Source organism: Protomyctophum bolini (assembly GCF_963924005.1).
Source record: "Protomyctophum bolini genome assembly, chromosome: 19".
NCBI classification, from domain to species: domain Eukaryota; kingdom Metazoa; phylum Chordata; class Actinopteri; order Myctophiformes; family Myctophidae; genus Protomyctophum; species Protomyctophum bolini.
The window spans coordinates 34763868-34780864 of record NC_137880.1 but is presented as its reverse complement, the minus strand read 5'-3'; the positions used below and the strand labels follow the sequence as shown (position 1 = coordinate 34780864).

The 16997-nt window shown below is 43.0% G+C and overlaps 1 protein-coding gene across 2 annotated transcripts in view; it reads right to left on the bottom strand.

Moving 5' to 3' along the window:
- Positions 1-16997, bottom strand: part of cnih3 (cornichon family AMPA receptor auxiliary protein 3) — a gene marked incomplete at both ends in the record, with an annotated part of 102256 nt that overhangs the window by 61588 nt on the left and 23671 nt on the right. For both annotated transcript variants that reach the window (XM_080791001.1, XM_080791000.1), the window contains one exon: positions 15485-15553. In XM_080791001.1, the coding sequence (XP_080647127.1) occupies positions 15485-15553 (69 nt within the window). The remainder of the gene's footprint in view (positions 1-15484; positions 15554-16997) is intronic.

Genomic DNA, 16997 nt, shown 5'->3' with positions numbered 1-16997 from the left:
TGTTTAAATCCTCTTAGCAGGCCTTGTATTGAACTTTTCTGCAAACTGTTAATAAAGTGTTCAATCAATCTGTCTATAACACTAATTACAGTTGTAAGTAGTCTATGCTTTATAATAATAAACAATTTTGCGACCGAAGGTACGTGACATCATCAGGGATGGAGCACGTGACAAACTAGAGTTCTTATAACAGGCCCAAAAATTAAGATCCTACGTATACCCCCCGTGCCAAAGCGCCAGCGCTCGCCCAGCAGTCTGCTGTCACCCAGGCGGATGCGTGCTTCTCGCCCTCAGGCATCTCTTACTGGTAATGACTTCTTATAATCTGCCAGTGTGTGCTTTTGTGTGCGTGCGTGTGTGCGTGCGTGAGTGCCTGTGTGTGTGCCAGTGTGTGCTTTTGTGTGCGTGCGTGCGTGCCTGTGTGTGTGCCTGTGCGTGTGCGTGCACACACCTGTGGAGAGCTCATCACATGACAACATATGCTCATATAAAGAATCTCAAACCCTCGTGCACCCTGCCTCCAGTAGGATGGCCTCATGCTCAGTGTGGGACGTATTCTTGCCTTTTAGAGAATGCTATTAGAAAGCAGTCTTTTGCCCCCGTGGTTTTAGGCAGCGTGACAACAACGCGGAGCCGACCAACAGCAGTGTGGCTTGGCTGCTGCTTCACGCTCCACATTTAGAAGCACGACTAAACGCCAGGCAGAGAGAGAGGCGAGCTGAGATAGACGCCGCGCATCATCCATCATGGGGAGAGAAATTATTCACCGTATCATATTGCATTACCCAGATCACACTGCGTAACAACACATGAGTGCTGGACCTTTCTAGCTGGCTGAAGATAAACACTATTACTCACGTTAGACGTACACAATCTCAGCAGCTATACCTACAAGAAAATGGGACCTGCCAAAGTTTATCACATCACATTGTCATATATATACAATACTGAAGTATAGACCATTGGTTCGGGGAACCCCAGGGTTCAAGGGACTTTCAAGGCCCAAAGAACATTACAAAGTGTTGCAAAATGCCACAGCGACATGTTGTGATTTTGTAGATGGGGCTGATTTCCAAAGATTTTGACAAAATGTTATCAAATCCTCTCTTAACCCATTCTGACCGGGAACCCGTTTTGGTGTTAGCATCATGTTATGCTTTAGCTATTGAAAAATAGCAGATCTACAAGCTCATAGCGCGCCACCGAGTGGCGCGCTACGAGCTTGTAGGTCTGCTATTTTTGAAAAATCGAAGAACGACTGACATTTTTTAGAATCTGATCTCGGGTCAGAATGGGTTAATCAGACCAGTGTGTGTCCAGTGGAAACCTCGCATTAATCTGATCTCAGGTCAGAATGGGTTAAGGGGGTAGCCAGAAACACATGTTTGGGGATCCTTGACATGAGAATGTCTGAGAACCACTGTGGCAGACTATATTGCCATTGCCATTAGGCCATTCACACTGAGCACTATAGCCTAGAACTAACTGCAGCCAGCCATCGATGTTGTTGAGCTGCCTGCACCTCTCAGTTCACACAGGTGTGACTTTTCATATTGCCTGGCCCCGTCTTATCGCTGCTTCAATGCAGATTTTTTTTATTTGTTTCTATCACATTATGCTGCTGTTGTAACGCATCAATTTCCCCTCAGGGATTATAAAGTAGTATATCTCATCTCATTGCTGCACAGCAGTATGTGAATGTCTTCCCAGCACCTCATACACTGTACAACACCGAGCTTCTCTTCTTCCCTGCATGGGATGTCTTATTGCCGCCTGCAGGATTTCTACCAACAACACCCTGGTGACTCCTGTCCTGCTCAGCCTGCCGAGGACCAGGAGGAGCAGTGGTGTAACGACCCAGCAGTGGGCCCCGACACGGGGTGGTCATCACCGTAGACACCTGTTCTTCCACCTCCCTTAACCCATTTAGGCCTGAAAAAATGTCTTTTTTTTAAATGTATTTTTTTCTGGAAAAACCTCATGTTTCTATATCAGTGGTTCTCAATATTTCATGTTAAGAACCCGAGAAATTATATGTATTTGGCCGCCGACCCCCATCTGAAAATATGTCATTCCAGGGACCTCCCCAGAAGCAAAGATTTGAACTAAAAACAATCGCTCTGAAAGAATATATTCAAACATTTGGGCCACATTTTCACGATTTTTCAAAAATAGCAGACCTACAAGCTCGTAGAGCGCCACTCGGTGGCACGCTATGAGCTTGTAGATCTGCTATTTTTAAATAGCTAAAGCACGACATGATGCTAACACCAAAAGGGGTATCCGCCCAAAATGGGTTAATGTTCACGTCTTCCCACTTCTTTTCTCCCTTCACTGGCTTCTGCATGCAGGTGCTCACCTCCCATTCAAAAGACTGAGGACGACCTATAAATGACATATAGTGTAGCACTCCCCTGCACTACCTGCAAGATATATGAAGCACCTCCAAACCCCTTCCCGCACCCTTAGATTGTCAAAGACAGGAGATCTGTGTCCCTCCCTCCCTTCCCTATAATGACACCCTGACCCTGCCCAAGCTCATATACGCCCCACCCACCCCCTATCTTCCAACGCAGTTTGAAAACTCAGCTCTTCAGAATTCACTTCATACCCCATGGGCACTCATGTCCTACTATATAGGCCGACAGTATGTCTGTACTTCTTGCCCATCATGTTATTTACAGTATAGTCGACACTGTAGGATTATGCAGTTTGCTTGTTTAGAGATTAGCATGATACATTAGAGACGGCGGTTTTAGGGCATCCTCCTGGCAGAGGTTTGCGCTTAACTGAGCGCACCTTTCATGTTCATTCATATGCTTGTTTTGATGCAGAGTCTTGAGGCTGTGTTGCCAACTAAAGCGCCTAATTTCTCTCATATACACTACAAACCAACGTCACAGGGAGTCCCGTGATGACTAACACACCTCATATTGCCTTGCTTCGCTTATGATTAATGAAAGATTATGTAGAATAAAAATGGAAGTGAAAATAGCTTATTTTCTTATTTAGCTAAATTTTGTATATGCCACCATTGTAGAACGAAGTATAATGGCTGGGTTAAGTGGTTAATCAGGCTAATCAATTTAGTTGATTATTTAAAAAGAAATCTATGAAATGTTTTTCATGCAGATTCGTTGATTTGAGAAAACAAAACTTGCTTCTGGAGTATTCGGTTCTGAGTCAGCCATTGGTTCTAAATGTTTTTCATATAATTGCGCATCACATCATCATCAAACACGGAAGTTATGCAGGAATACCCACTGAGTGGCAAAAAACTACTTTCTGTCCTTGACAGCCCATGCATCCAAACAGAAAAGTCCTATCTGATAGCATTAAACAACGTTAAACAATGTTAAACTCACTTTGCATGTTGCTTTGCCACTCGATGTGCCATTCACTTTAAGCATGCGCATACCCTATGTTCGGTTAATTGCGCAGTCCTACAGTAAAGTCAATTTGATGGTCATCGACTGGATCAAGAGGAAAAACAACCATGGTCAGCAGGACAACTTGCACATGCAGTCCAAGCTAACAGGAAGAGGCAGCATAGAAGACCGGGCCGGGCTCAAGATCAATGTGAAGAAGACAGAAGCTATGAGAACAAAACAAACAAACAACAAACGGGAACTCCCACTCCAACAACAGTGAGAGAACAAGAAAGAAACCACTTCACATATCTAGGGAGCAAGCTTGGCAATGAAGGTGGATCAGATGATGCACATCAAAAGCATGGCATCAACAGGGCCAAACATGCTTTTAATACGCTGCCGAGCCCACGGCACTGTCTCTCCCAAACCAGATCAGAATATGCAACAATTAAAGGTCTAGACCACAGAAAGTCCACTGAATGTCCAAAGTTCAGGTTTTTTGGGTGTATAATTGAGGTCAAACAACCTAAAAGAAAAACGAAAATATAATTAAATGAAGATTAATGTCATGAAACCTTTAAAACAACTTTGTATGACACATCCTATACTGTTACCTTCAACTTTTCTCTTCCTCTAAATAAAAACACCTTGGGTTCCCGAGGCTACGGTATTTTCTGTGTGCGACACCAGCACACCAAGTGGAATTCAGGCTTTAAATATACATATTCCACTGGCATTACCAGAGGGAGGTGTGTGTGTGTGTGTGTGTGTGTGTGTGTGTGTGTGTGTGTGTGTGTGTGTGTGCGCACGTGCGTGTCCAAAACTGCTAACTCAAAACTTCTCATTAGGAGGCAATTAGGCTGAAGCTCTTTTGATATGCAACTCAGTGGCATCTGCTTGACAAGCAAAAGCCCGCTGTAAACAAGAGTCAAATCAGTCAAAGGACTACGTGTGCATGTGCATGTGCATGTGCGTGTGCATCTGCATGTGTGTGCGTGTGTGTGTGTGTGTGTGCGCGCGCATGCGTGTGCGCGTGCGTGCTTGCATGCAAATGTTTTGCATTTATGCACATTGGTTGCTTGCCGTCGTTATACATAAGTACATGTTTGTTGCGTTTGTGCAAGTTTTGTTGCGTTTGTACACATGTGTGATTTACCGTTACTTAATTAGCTAGTCTGGCCAATTAAGAACAAATTGAATACAACAGGAAGTGCACCGGCAGGTTTATGCTTGACTGGTGGAGGAGGAGGAGCCCCAGAGACGCTCATGGACAGGAGGGAGTGAAGGTCCATGGGGGGAGACCGTTAATGATGCTTACCACGTTACCACTTTAAGTAAAGAAAGTTCTGGGAGCAGAAAATGGTGTGCAGATTATTTTTCTTCTTCTTTTCATGTATTTACTAATGATGCTTCTCTTAACATTTATTTGTAGCTAATGGGCTGCTGCTGTACAACAGGGTACGACGAAACAAAAATGCCATCAAACGCACTTCAAAGCCAATTAATCACATGAATAACACACTCTCACTGTCGAGTACATGCTATATAGTGACGTGACGACATGGTGGGACAACATCTGATCAAACGGAAAACATTTGACGAGTCAAGCCCATCGCACACCGTCTGCGACCGTCTGTGGCGCGGCGCGTTGCCGCGCGGCGCCGCCTGGAAAATAGAACTGTGTTCTATCGGCGCGCCGGGCGGCGCTGTGCGGCGCGACGCGGCGGACGGAGCCGGTGTGTGGTGGGCTTCAAATAGACAGAGACATCAAAGGGGGCTTCAGCCCCTGCCCTTATAACCGTCTGCGTCTGTAAAACAACTTCCCTCTCCAGACCACGAATGCAAGCATTTTATGTCACTCCTTTCCATGCCATGCCGGAAGGCATTCCAAAGTCACCTGAACTTGGAACTCAACATTTTGCGTTTGTTTCGAAATCTATGTCATTACACACCGCATCTCCAGTAGATACAGAGTGCGTGGGTTGCGCCCCGAAAATAGCTGATCTAGTGGTGAGAGCTTGTAGATCTGCTATTTTTGTTCAAAAGTGCCCTCTTCTTACGAGATTTCAGCTCCTGCCTCTCCTTAACACTCTCTGCACATCCCTGTGTCCGTTTACAAAGTGTCGTTCTCAGACCCAAGGCGCATAAAGGGTGACCACTCTGCTAATAACCCGTTACGGAGGTGTGCCGTCTCATGCGGCCGTGAGCCACGAGAGGCACTGCAGAGTGAGGCCAATGTAGTTATGTTAACAGCTCATGAAGTTAACACAACTATAACTAAATGCATTTGAAATTCAATAAAAAGGTTACTTTTCAGGATTCCAATTAAAAAATAGCAAAAACATTCAGGTTTTCAATTCAAATATAGCAAAAATAGCCAATCTACAAGCTCAAAATGCGACGCGTTTTGAGCTTGTAGATTTTTGCTACAACTGTAATATGCACCCTCTGGAGTGAGTGTGGAAATATTGTGGCCCTCTCCATCGTCAAAGTTGCCGAACCCTGCACTATAGGCCTATACGCCGCGAAGACCACTTCAGTCGACTCAGCAGTGTCCGAGTTCCATCCCAATAGGGACAGAATGGTAAATCATCAGGCGTCACGGCGTCTGGTCAACATCTGCCCCAATCATCAGGCGTCCAGGCGTTTGACCAGGCGCCACGGCGTCTGGTCAACATCTGCCCCAATCATCAGGCGTCCAGGCGTTTGACCAGGCGCCACGGCGTCTGGTCAACATCTGCCCCAATCATCAGGCGTCCAGGCGTTTGACCAGGCGCCACGCTGTCTGGTCAACATCTGCCCTAAAGCCATCATCCGTTTGCCATCACGGGTATATGAGAGATAAGGTTGGCCTTTATTCTTTATTCGGATCCCCATTAGCTTCCACTGCCATGGTCGCTAGTCTTCCTGGGGTCCACACAGAACATCACAACATAAAAACAAGATACAACACAATATACACTATACAAACAACAACTGACACTTACAAAGGGAGTCTACCAACGCGCCTCAAGCCTAAAACGGCTGATCCGGTGCTTCACAGGTGCAGGGACATCAAAGTTGCAAAAGGAGAGGAGACTGGAGCAACACGGACATTTAGAGCCTTTTATTAAGGTGCTGAGTATACAAAACGACTAACGTTTCCTCTCCTTTTGCAACAACTGACACTGGTCTGTCTAAATCTAAGTTCAATTACATTAGAATGCCAAAGATATATAGATAATGTAGGTTAAATATCATGAACAAAAGCAGTATCATGTACTAAAGCACATCAGTCCAATTGTGTGACCTCTCCCAATAATGTTTTTTTAAGTGATTTTTGAAAATAGTATTTACTTTTGATTTGTTTTATGTTAACAGATAATGAGTTCCACTGTTGGGTGGCTCTATAAATAACAGGTTTTTTAAGTGTTTCTGTATTTTGTTTTGGAAGTGGCAAATACCCTGAGCTTACCCGTCTAGTTTGATACAGTATCTATGTTTTAGACCTGAACTAAATAATTGATCTGAACCTTGAGTTCAGATCATTCTGACATTCTGGCAAATTTGGCTCGGCTGTTTTCGGCAAACTCATTTGTAGAGTGGGGGGGAAAAGTATAGGGAGCCTAGTATAGACTCTACAATAGATTAAATATGAATCAAAATTATTAATTTGAAGAATGATTGATTTGAAGAGGAAAGAGACTTGTATGCACAATTTGCATCAGGCATACAGTACATAGCTACATTACTAAATGACATAAAAAGTGAATCCTATATGACCATTAGGTAAGGAATCAAAAATCAACAATGTCTTATTATACGGTACATCTATAAATCATATAGTCTACTGTAGATCACGTTGCAGGACCACAAGGTGTAGACCATGAAGTGACAGATCAGCATTTGCATGGCCGTGTTCCTTAACCCATTCTGACCGGGCACCCATTTTGGTGTTAGCATCATGTTATGCTTTAGCTATTGAAAAATAGCAGATCTACAAGCTCGTATCGCGCCACCGAGTGGCGCGATACGAGCTTGTAGGTCTGCTATTTTTGAAAAATTCGAAGAACGACTGACATTTTTAGAATCTGATCTCAGGTCAGAATGGGTTAATCAGACCAGTGTGTGTCCCGTGGAAACCTCGTATGAATCTGATCTCAGGTCAGAATGGGTTAACGTACAACTGGATGTGCCGCGTGTCTATGTACATGCACATGGGAGACTTCTATGCGTGTTTATTTGAGAGAGAGAGAGAGAGAGAGAGAGAGTAGTCATTGTCCATTTGATCGTACATGTGCATGTGTCTGCGCAAAGTGTGCATGATTGAATCGGGCAATGGTTTCTCTCTCTCCCCCTCTCTCCCTCTCTCCCTCTCTCCCTGACTCCCATTAGGGCATGTTTGGTCTTCCCCCCCATTAGGGCATGTTGTTGGAAAAGCCAAAAAAGCAACAGCTGCCTTGAGCATATAGAAAAGGACAAGCCAAGCCCTGAGCTGTGTTGGGACACTCAGAACAATAATCTAACAATTCTCATCTGGGGACTGCGTGTGTGTGTGTGTGTGTGTGTGTGTGTGTGTGTGTGTGTGTGTGTGTGTGTGTGTGTGTGTGTGTGTGTGTGTGTGCGTGTGCGTACATCAGTATGCAGGTATGCCAATTGCAACATGTACCCCCAGAAAGATGGGTCCATGTCCAGACAAACAAGAGCAACAGAGGGGGAGACAGCCTTCAGCTAATCAGCCAGACAGCTCTGTTTCACACATAAAGACTGTGTGCTCTGAGTCTGTTTCACACATAAAGACTGTGTGCTCAGAGACAGCTCTGTTTCACACATAAAGACTGTGTGCTCAGAGACAGCTCTGATTCACACATAAAGACTATGTGCTCAGAGACAGCTCTGTTTCACACATAAAGACTGTGTGCTCAGAGACAGCTCTGTTTCACACATAAAGACTGTGTGCTCAGAGACAGCTCTGTTTCACACATAAAGACTGTGTGCTCAGAGACAGCTCTGTTTCACACATAAAGACTGTGTGCTCAGAGACAGCTCTGTTTCACACATAAAGACTGTGTGCTCAGAGACAGCTCTGTTTCACACATAAAGACTGTGTGCTCAGAGACAGCTCTGTTTCACACATAAAGACTATGTGCTCAGAGACAGCTCTGTTTCACACATAAAGACTGTGTGCTCAGAGACAGCTCTGTTTCACTGCACATAAAGACTGTGTGCTCAGAGACAGCTCTGTTTCACACATAAAGACTGTGTGCTCAGAGACAGCTCTGTTTCACACATAAAGACTGTGTGCTCAGAGACAGCTCTGTTTCACACATAAAGACTGTGTGCTCAGAGACAGCTCTGTTTCACACATAAAGACTGTGTGCTCAGAGACAGCTCTGTTTCACACATAAAGACTGTGTGCTCAGAGACAGCTCTGTTTCACACATAAAGACTATGTGCTCGGAGACAGCTCTGTTTCACACATAAAGACTGTGTGCTCAGAGACAGCTCTGTTTCACACATAAAGACTGTGTGCTCAGAGACAGCTCTGTTTCACACAAAGACTGTGTGCTCAGAGACAGCTCTGTTTCACACATAAAGACTGTGTGCTCAGAGACAGCTCTGTTTCACACATAAAGACTGTGTGCTCAGAGACAGCTCTGTTTCACACATAAAGACTGTGTGCTCAGAGACAGCTCTGTTTCACACATAAAGACTGTGTGCTCAGAGACAGCTCTGTTTCACACATAAAGACTGTGTGCTCTGAGGACTGCAGTTGCCATATCGTTGCAGTCGGACACAAAACCTCCTACCTCCATATTTTAACTTTTTTTTCTCATACAGTGTGACACAAAAGTAGCAAAAAATAGGCAATCTAGAAGCTCAAAACGGATAGTTTTAAAATATTCGCTGTTTTTTTTTATTGGAATTCTGAAAAGTAACAGTTTTGGACATATGAGGATTCCACCCGATAGCAACAATGTTTCATCTGCTCAGCCATATCCTGCTAAGTCACACAACACAACACAACTAAATCTAGACGCTAACAGAGTCTAGTGTTTTGTTTGCTTTGTTTGCTTTTATGTTTGTTGGTTTATTTGTATCGGGGTGTACTGTACGAAACACATTAATGTCAAGCAAATAGGAAAGTACCATATTTAGCTACTACCGGTAGTTCATTTGTAGTCCCTGGGCAATGTGTACAGAAGCTTTAAAACAGTGCAAAACCTACCATTTCCACTACAAATGAATAACTATTGGCATCCACATGCACACAGATCATTAGAACAAATACAACACGGAATACTAATATCAAAATAACACATAGGCCGAAGTTATAAAACAAGTTAAACATTAAATCAAATGTCTAATTGATGCTGACAAAACTGGACACGGTTATTTCTTAACTTCATGGGAGAAAATATGGAAATCTGGGGAGGTTTTGTGATCGGCAGGGAGCTTGTTAAATTATTTTAATGGCTTTAAAAGTACAGAATACAGATTGTGCGAATAAAGGCTGTCTTGTTTATGAAGATGCAGTTCTGTCTCTCCTTGAAGGAGACCTTGAAGTTGAAGCTCCTCTAACAGAGCTCTTAAGCACGTGGAGGAGCAGCATTGTGGATTATCCCATTCCGGGCGGGAACCCCTTTTGGTGTACACTACAAACGTCATATCTAATCCAACCGATGGATCCCGTGGACGTGTACACAGTAGGGGGATTATCACATCAACAAAACAAAATAAATAAATAAGTGATATTTGAATTAAGTTAAATCACTAGTGAATATACCGGCTTTAACACTTCTAGAGAGACTTTATTTGTGACATCGTGAGGTAAAGACGGAGCCTTATGCCTCACAGTTTTTGTACAGAACGGAAGGGAGGGGGGGGGGGGGGGGGGGGGGCTTTCAGTCTCAGAGTAAAAGCTGCCATATCTGACAGACTAGAGATTTATGTACAGCAGCTAACATGCTTGAAAATCTTATGATCATCTGATCATATTAGGTTCAATGCAACACACACACACACACACACAGTTGAGCTCCTATTTGGCATGGGTTCTCTACAGGGATGTCGATTCATGTTGTCCTCAGTTCGCTCTCTGCCGCCCACTGCTCGACCTCGACCTACTCTCTGAGTTCGCCCCACTGCCTGCCACCGTGTCACTACCCACTGCCTGCCACCGTGTCACTCACTACTGCAATTCTCCTCAACCTCTGCAGCCACATTAGCTCCATCTAAAGGAGGAATTGTTTTTGATCAAGCCGTTTGTTTTTTAATAGATACATATGTAGTTGATTAGCTGGTTTAGACATCAGGTATTTTCTTTTGTAATCTACAGTGATGTCACTCCTCTAGTATGTGCTAACAGGGGAAGGGAATTGACTGGAGGAGCAAACAAAAGGTGGATTTGGTTCCATTTTCTAGCACAGCAGCTTGAAAAATGACAACACTTTCTTCATTTTTCATAAAGATGGTGGTTCATGCAAGTCCCGACACATTATAGGACTACTTAACTATAATTTTGTGGACAGAAAACTCTACCACTGCATACCAGGGGTATTCAACTAGATTAGACAGCCAGGCCACAACTGTTAACTGACATTAACATAATTATAAATCTGTATTGTTTATTGTGACAACTGGAGGCAGCCGCACACAGTCTGCTTGTTGCAGAATGTTGTATTACAAAAGCTAAACAAAGGGGAAATAAACATCCTTGACCGATCGTTCATTCACCCCTAAGAAATCTGATCAAAGGTTTTGCCATTCATGTTGTTGGATTCACTTAAGCTCAGCAATATAAGACGCACACTGTAGATGCATATAGCTGTGCAAGAAAGAAAGAAAGAAAGAAATTTCACTGTTACATTCTTAGTTTATGCATGTTTCATGATAACTACGTTTTATGTACAGTATATGATGTATTGCCATGCTTTTTGTTCTTGCTTAATGCAAATCGCTCTGGAGTAACAGCGTCTGATAAATGCCTAACTTGTAAAATTGTAAATTGAAAGAAAGAAAGAAAGAAAGAAAGAAAGAAAGCAAGCATTTCTGGTCATTTCCTTTCAACCTGGTTACAATTCTGGGTCAGTTAAGAAGTAATAAGAAAGAAGAGTGAGGAAAGGAATGCAAGCAATGGAGAGATAATGGAGAATGATGAAAATAATGAGATAATAATGTGACAGAACCTTAAGTACCCATCTCCCCATTGAATTATTTGATACATTCTGGATCGCATAATGATATGCAAATATAACAAGATATGAAAGTGCCGCAGAGTGGTGAAATCTGGTCTTATACTACTACTGTACATGTCTTCAAAGTCTTAAGAAATCCTCTCTCAGCAATCAACTCTCTCTCTCCATCAGGCTTTTGTTCTTGTTCTGCCCTTCTTAACTGTGCAACTTTTTTCTCCCTTGTTATACTGTAGCAGTTCCTACATAAATATATTAAGCAGTTTCACAGTTTCACAGTTGCTAAATACAGTGAAGCGCGACATACTAAATCCAACACAGGTTTGAATACGTCAAAGTCACATACTGTACTCCACCAAACCTAATCGAAAAATGTATTCAGGTCTTCCCGCTTATCAACGACGGAGTGCAGTGGTTTTTGGGGGAATTTTATTTTAGAAATTTCAGTCCAAAACGGAAGGCTGTATGCTTCTGAACCAATCAGAGTGTTGCATCCCTTCAGGCTATGGGTCGTAGCTTCGCAACGCTTGGAGTTGTTTGTTTACAAAACTTTACAAGTCAGATACAGAGCATGCAGCTACAGTACTACGTGGCTTAGTTATTTCTAACCTATAAAATCTACAGTAAATATTAAATGAATGAAAATGTATTAAAGAAGTTCCCCCCTTATGCCCTATTTTATACTACAGCTATTCGACAATAGCAGATGTACTGAGACAGTCCACAACACGTCGTTAAGTGGTGCGTTGTGAGCTTGCAGAACTGTATCCAGGCCCAGCCAGCATCAGGGCCGGATCTACCATCCGCCGCTATGTGCAGCTGCATTAAAAATGATCTGCACAGGGGCACTCATGGGGGTTAATCTGGCCCTGGCCAGCATGCTGGCTGGTCTAGAGGGGTGGGTCGCACGGAGCAAGCGCTGGAGAATATTGGTCCAACCATCGTCCACCCCCTGACGAGGAAACCCAGTGCAGCTTGGGCTTTAACATTGAACGCTCGGTTGCACTTCCACATTATTTGACCACCAAAATGTGTTGGTCAAATCTTTTTACTATGGGTACTCTTTACTCTATGGGTAGAACAACGGAGAAAACCAGGAAATGTATCTCGTTCCCCCAAGCTTTCATTTATTTTGAGCGGATGCGAACGAAACTGAAAGGCTGCGTACCGGTACCGAGGCTATAAGCAGATCTGCTATTTTCAAACCAATTAAAGTGGTTAAACCGATATACGCTATAGCAGCAATAATATTCATATTATGAGCCTGCATTTGGGTGATGAAACGGGACGAAACTGCAAAGGCAAAATAGTGAATTAAACGGGTCTGACTGATAAAATAGAATGTTCCACATCTGGGTGATTCAAGGAGACTCCCAAACTGTCGAAACACTTCACGTTTCACAATAAAGTGCCACGTGCCTCATTCATTTAATACCGTGCAGTATATTTTAACTTATTACAGTATTTCGGTATAGAAATAGGTATAGTGTTACCAATCAATTGATGTCACTCACTCAGTATTTACCTTACATCTAATGTGTGGAGTCCAATGTTTGTACTACACGTTGCTCCATGCTAGCCTAATTTGCCTATTGACTATTTAAGACAGCGTTCAGCCCAGGAAGCTAGGCTTCATGTGGTTAATGAATCCATGATTCTCACAGTTACTGCAGCCCAAAGACCCGAATAAACAGATGGAGACGATAAGTCTTTGAAAAGAAGTAATAAGCTATTGTGAGCACATTTTATTGGGGCCTTTTTATTTATGAAACGGTAATAGGCCTATACAAGTTAATTTATAATTCTACACTCTCTTCAAACAAGCGGAAGTTTAGCAATGGCTAAAGAAAAGTCAGCTGATTAAGACCGCTCTTAGTCAGTATGTGAATACAAACCGTGTGAAACTAACTGTATGTCTTTGATATTGGTCGGGGCTCCTATTTAATTTATGTTTAAAGGATTCCAGCGTTTGTCCTTTTAAGATGAAGCCTCATGAATAGTTGATGCTTTGGCCTTTCGTTAGCACGCAGGAGGCCGGTTGTCAGTCAGGAATTAAGGAGAGGCAGGCGCACAATACCAGCATGATGCCAGCTGCTAAATCTAATATTAATGTCGACACAGAGAGAAGTTGGGAGAGAGATAGAGAGACCAAAGAACACAGATAAAACTACAGACATACCGAAAAAACACACACACACACACGCACGCACACGCACACGCACACACACACACGCACACGCACGAGAGAAAAATAATGAACAACGCCTTTATCCAAGGCACTTTACAGAGATTGTGCATCATCACATTCACCCATTCACACACACACACCAATGCCGGAGGAAACCAAGCAAGGCACACTGACCTGCACATCGGCTTGCTCAAGGACACTTAAGCAAGACACTAACTCTGGGGAAGCCCGGGTTTGAACTGGGAGCCTTGTGGTTCCCATCCGGTCACTCTATACCCCTGAGCCACTGCCGCGCCAGGGGAGGGAGCGAGAGAGGGAGCGAAACATTTGAGAGAACTAGAAATAAACCAAATGTTGTCCGCGGAGCACACATCTCTGCCAAGCTGGGTGACCTATACCCATGCAGGATAAGCCGTGAGTTGGAGCTATGTACCTGTATGGTTGAATTTGTGGTATATACACTATGGACAGAAGTTTAACCCATTCTGACCTGAGATCAGATTCATACGAGGTTTCCATGGGACACACACTGGTCTGATTAACCCATTCTGACCTGAGATCAGATTCTAAAAATGTCAGTCGTTCTTCGAATTTTTCAAAAATAGCAGACCTACAAGCTCGTATCGCGCCACTCGGTGGCGCGATATGAGCTTGTAGATCTGCTATTTTTCAATAGCTAAAGCATAACATGATGCCAACACCAAAATGGGTGCCCGGTCAGAATGGGTTAAGTGATTTGGAAGGTTACTCAATTACGATAGTTTTGAAAGCCAGTTACATGCAAGCAGTATGGAATATCAAGCTATTTGACGCTCATCACATCACACCCGAGATCATGTGTACCTAATTTGGTGAAAGAATCATTATGTCTCTGCAGCAAACAGTGACAGTGGGGCCCCCTCAGTGGGGCCCCCTCAGTGAAATAGATTTTGGCTCCGAGTCTGCATTGTTTAGAGACGTCTTTCATTGGCAACATCGCAGAAATGCTTTCTCAGGCTGGTGGGAACATCTGCTCTCTACTGATAGTGTACTTTGAGAATACTCGTCGTGATTCAGCAAAAAACTACTTTCTGGCCTTGACAGCCCATGCATTCATCCACACAGAAAAGTCCTTTCCGATTGCATTAAACAACATTAAACAATGTTAAACTCACTTTGCATGTTACTTTTCCACTCGATTTGCCACTCGATGTGCCATTCACTTTAAGCATGCGCATACCCTCTATCTATATAATAAAGTTGAGTTGAATTTAATTAGGTTTTTTTTAGAGACTGGTACAGTGGTTTGCGAGAATAGCTCAGAATTCAACCCTTCATGCAGACATGCCGCCACAGTGCACACAGACAGGGGCAAAAACATAATCTCTGTCCCCGGGGCAGAAAGAAAGATTGACATGGCAAGAGAGGACAATAAAGGCAAATGTAAATGAAAGCAACTGGCTTTTGACACAAGCCACAGAGAGAGAGAGAGGAAGAGCGTGGAAAGGAGATGGAGAAGTGCATTCGAGTTAGTATAAGAAGAGAAAGGGTGAGAGAGAAATAGACAGTCTTGTGGCATAGTGTTGCTATGAGTAATACCTCTGGTAAAATGATCAAAGTCTTCATCAAAGCATACGTACAGTACACACACACACACACACACACACACACACACACACACACACACACAAACACATGCTAACCTATGCAGGATACAGTAGATGTAGAGTACAGTGCTGTACAGTAGCTTGGAGCAAGGAGAGAAAACCTACCGCATGAAGTGGATTTCCCTGATCAATCGGTACTTTAAAGTCAGCCTGGAGCTCATCAAAAGCTGTTATCTGTGTGTGAGAGAGAGAGAGAGAGAGAGAGAGGAGATGGTGAGAAAAAGAGTGTCTGAGCAGAGCACCATCATTTCAAACTGCAGTCACAATGCTTTTTATAACGTTAATTATGATTTTAAAAAGCAACAATCAATATCTGTTATGTAGCACTCCTTTTTCTTCAAATGACACAAAAAATAAATGCAAAATGAATACATTAGTTTTTTTTTTTTTTTTTTAAACAAACGATAGCCTGTGTTTCTTTGCTGTGCCTCTGAGCACATTATACCACAACATGAACGGGTGCTCACTGCTCATGGATGAGGCCACGAAGAACCAAATGAGGCCCCAGGGGGTGATGTGACTGGATCACCCCGTCTTTACAGTTGGGCTCTATATTTTGTCCATGCTAAACACCTTATCCCTAAACTAATCTACTTTGCCTTTTTTTTTTTTTACTATTTTGAAAATAGCCGATTGACACGTTGTGAGCTTGTATATTTTAACTATATTCAAAAATGTTTTTCAAAATAGTAAAAAAAAAAAAAAGGCAAAGAAAGTTTAGCATGGATCTACAAGCTCACAACGGGTCAATGTAGATAGGCTAGTTTAACCCATTCTGATCGGGAACCCATTATGGTGTTAACATCATGTTATGCTTTAGCTATTGAAAAATAGCAGATCTACAAGCTCATAGCGCGCCACCGAGTGGCGCGCTAAGAGCTTGTAGGTCTGCTATTTTTGGAAAAAATCGAAGAACGACTGACATTTTTAGAATCTGATCTCAGGTCAGAATGGGTTAATCAGACCAGTGTGTGTCCAGTGGGAAACCTCGTATGAATCTGATCTCAGGTCAGAATGGGTTAACTATTCAAAAGCTTTTTTTCAAAATAGTGAAAAAAGGACGTGTGGGTTGCACCCCCATTTATTTTCTCCAAAATGACAAATGGTTGTTATTCAACCCTGAGTTGCTTAGTGGATTGTGTCCTAGTGTGGGTAGTATGTTAGGCCGGAAGGCACTGATGAAAACTGGAAAAACACTGGAAAATGATTGAATAGGACGGCCAGAGAGTCCTTAATTGCTACAGAGACAAGGTGGTTGCTTTATTCACCTTTTACACACATACATCCAATGGTCAAAATGAAACAAAGTATTTACAGCATGAACTGGAAAGATTGGCCTCTGTCTCACACCTCCACAGTCCTACCTTGACTGATACCTGGCAGTGGCAGCTGTCCCTAGTTATAGGCTAAGCCCCTCCCACTGGACCATACCAAATCCTAACTGGATCCACAATTACACCAGTTCATTTCACCATGTCCGGAGACAATGTATTTCTCAATACACATTTAGTGTCACGCATTACTCACCAAAAATATCCACATAATATAATAATATAAACATAATAATTAGTATTCACTTTCCTATGCTATTCAAATCCAAAGTTGGCATGTTCCCCAC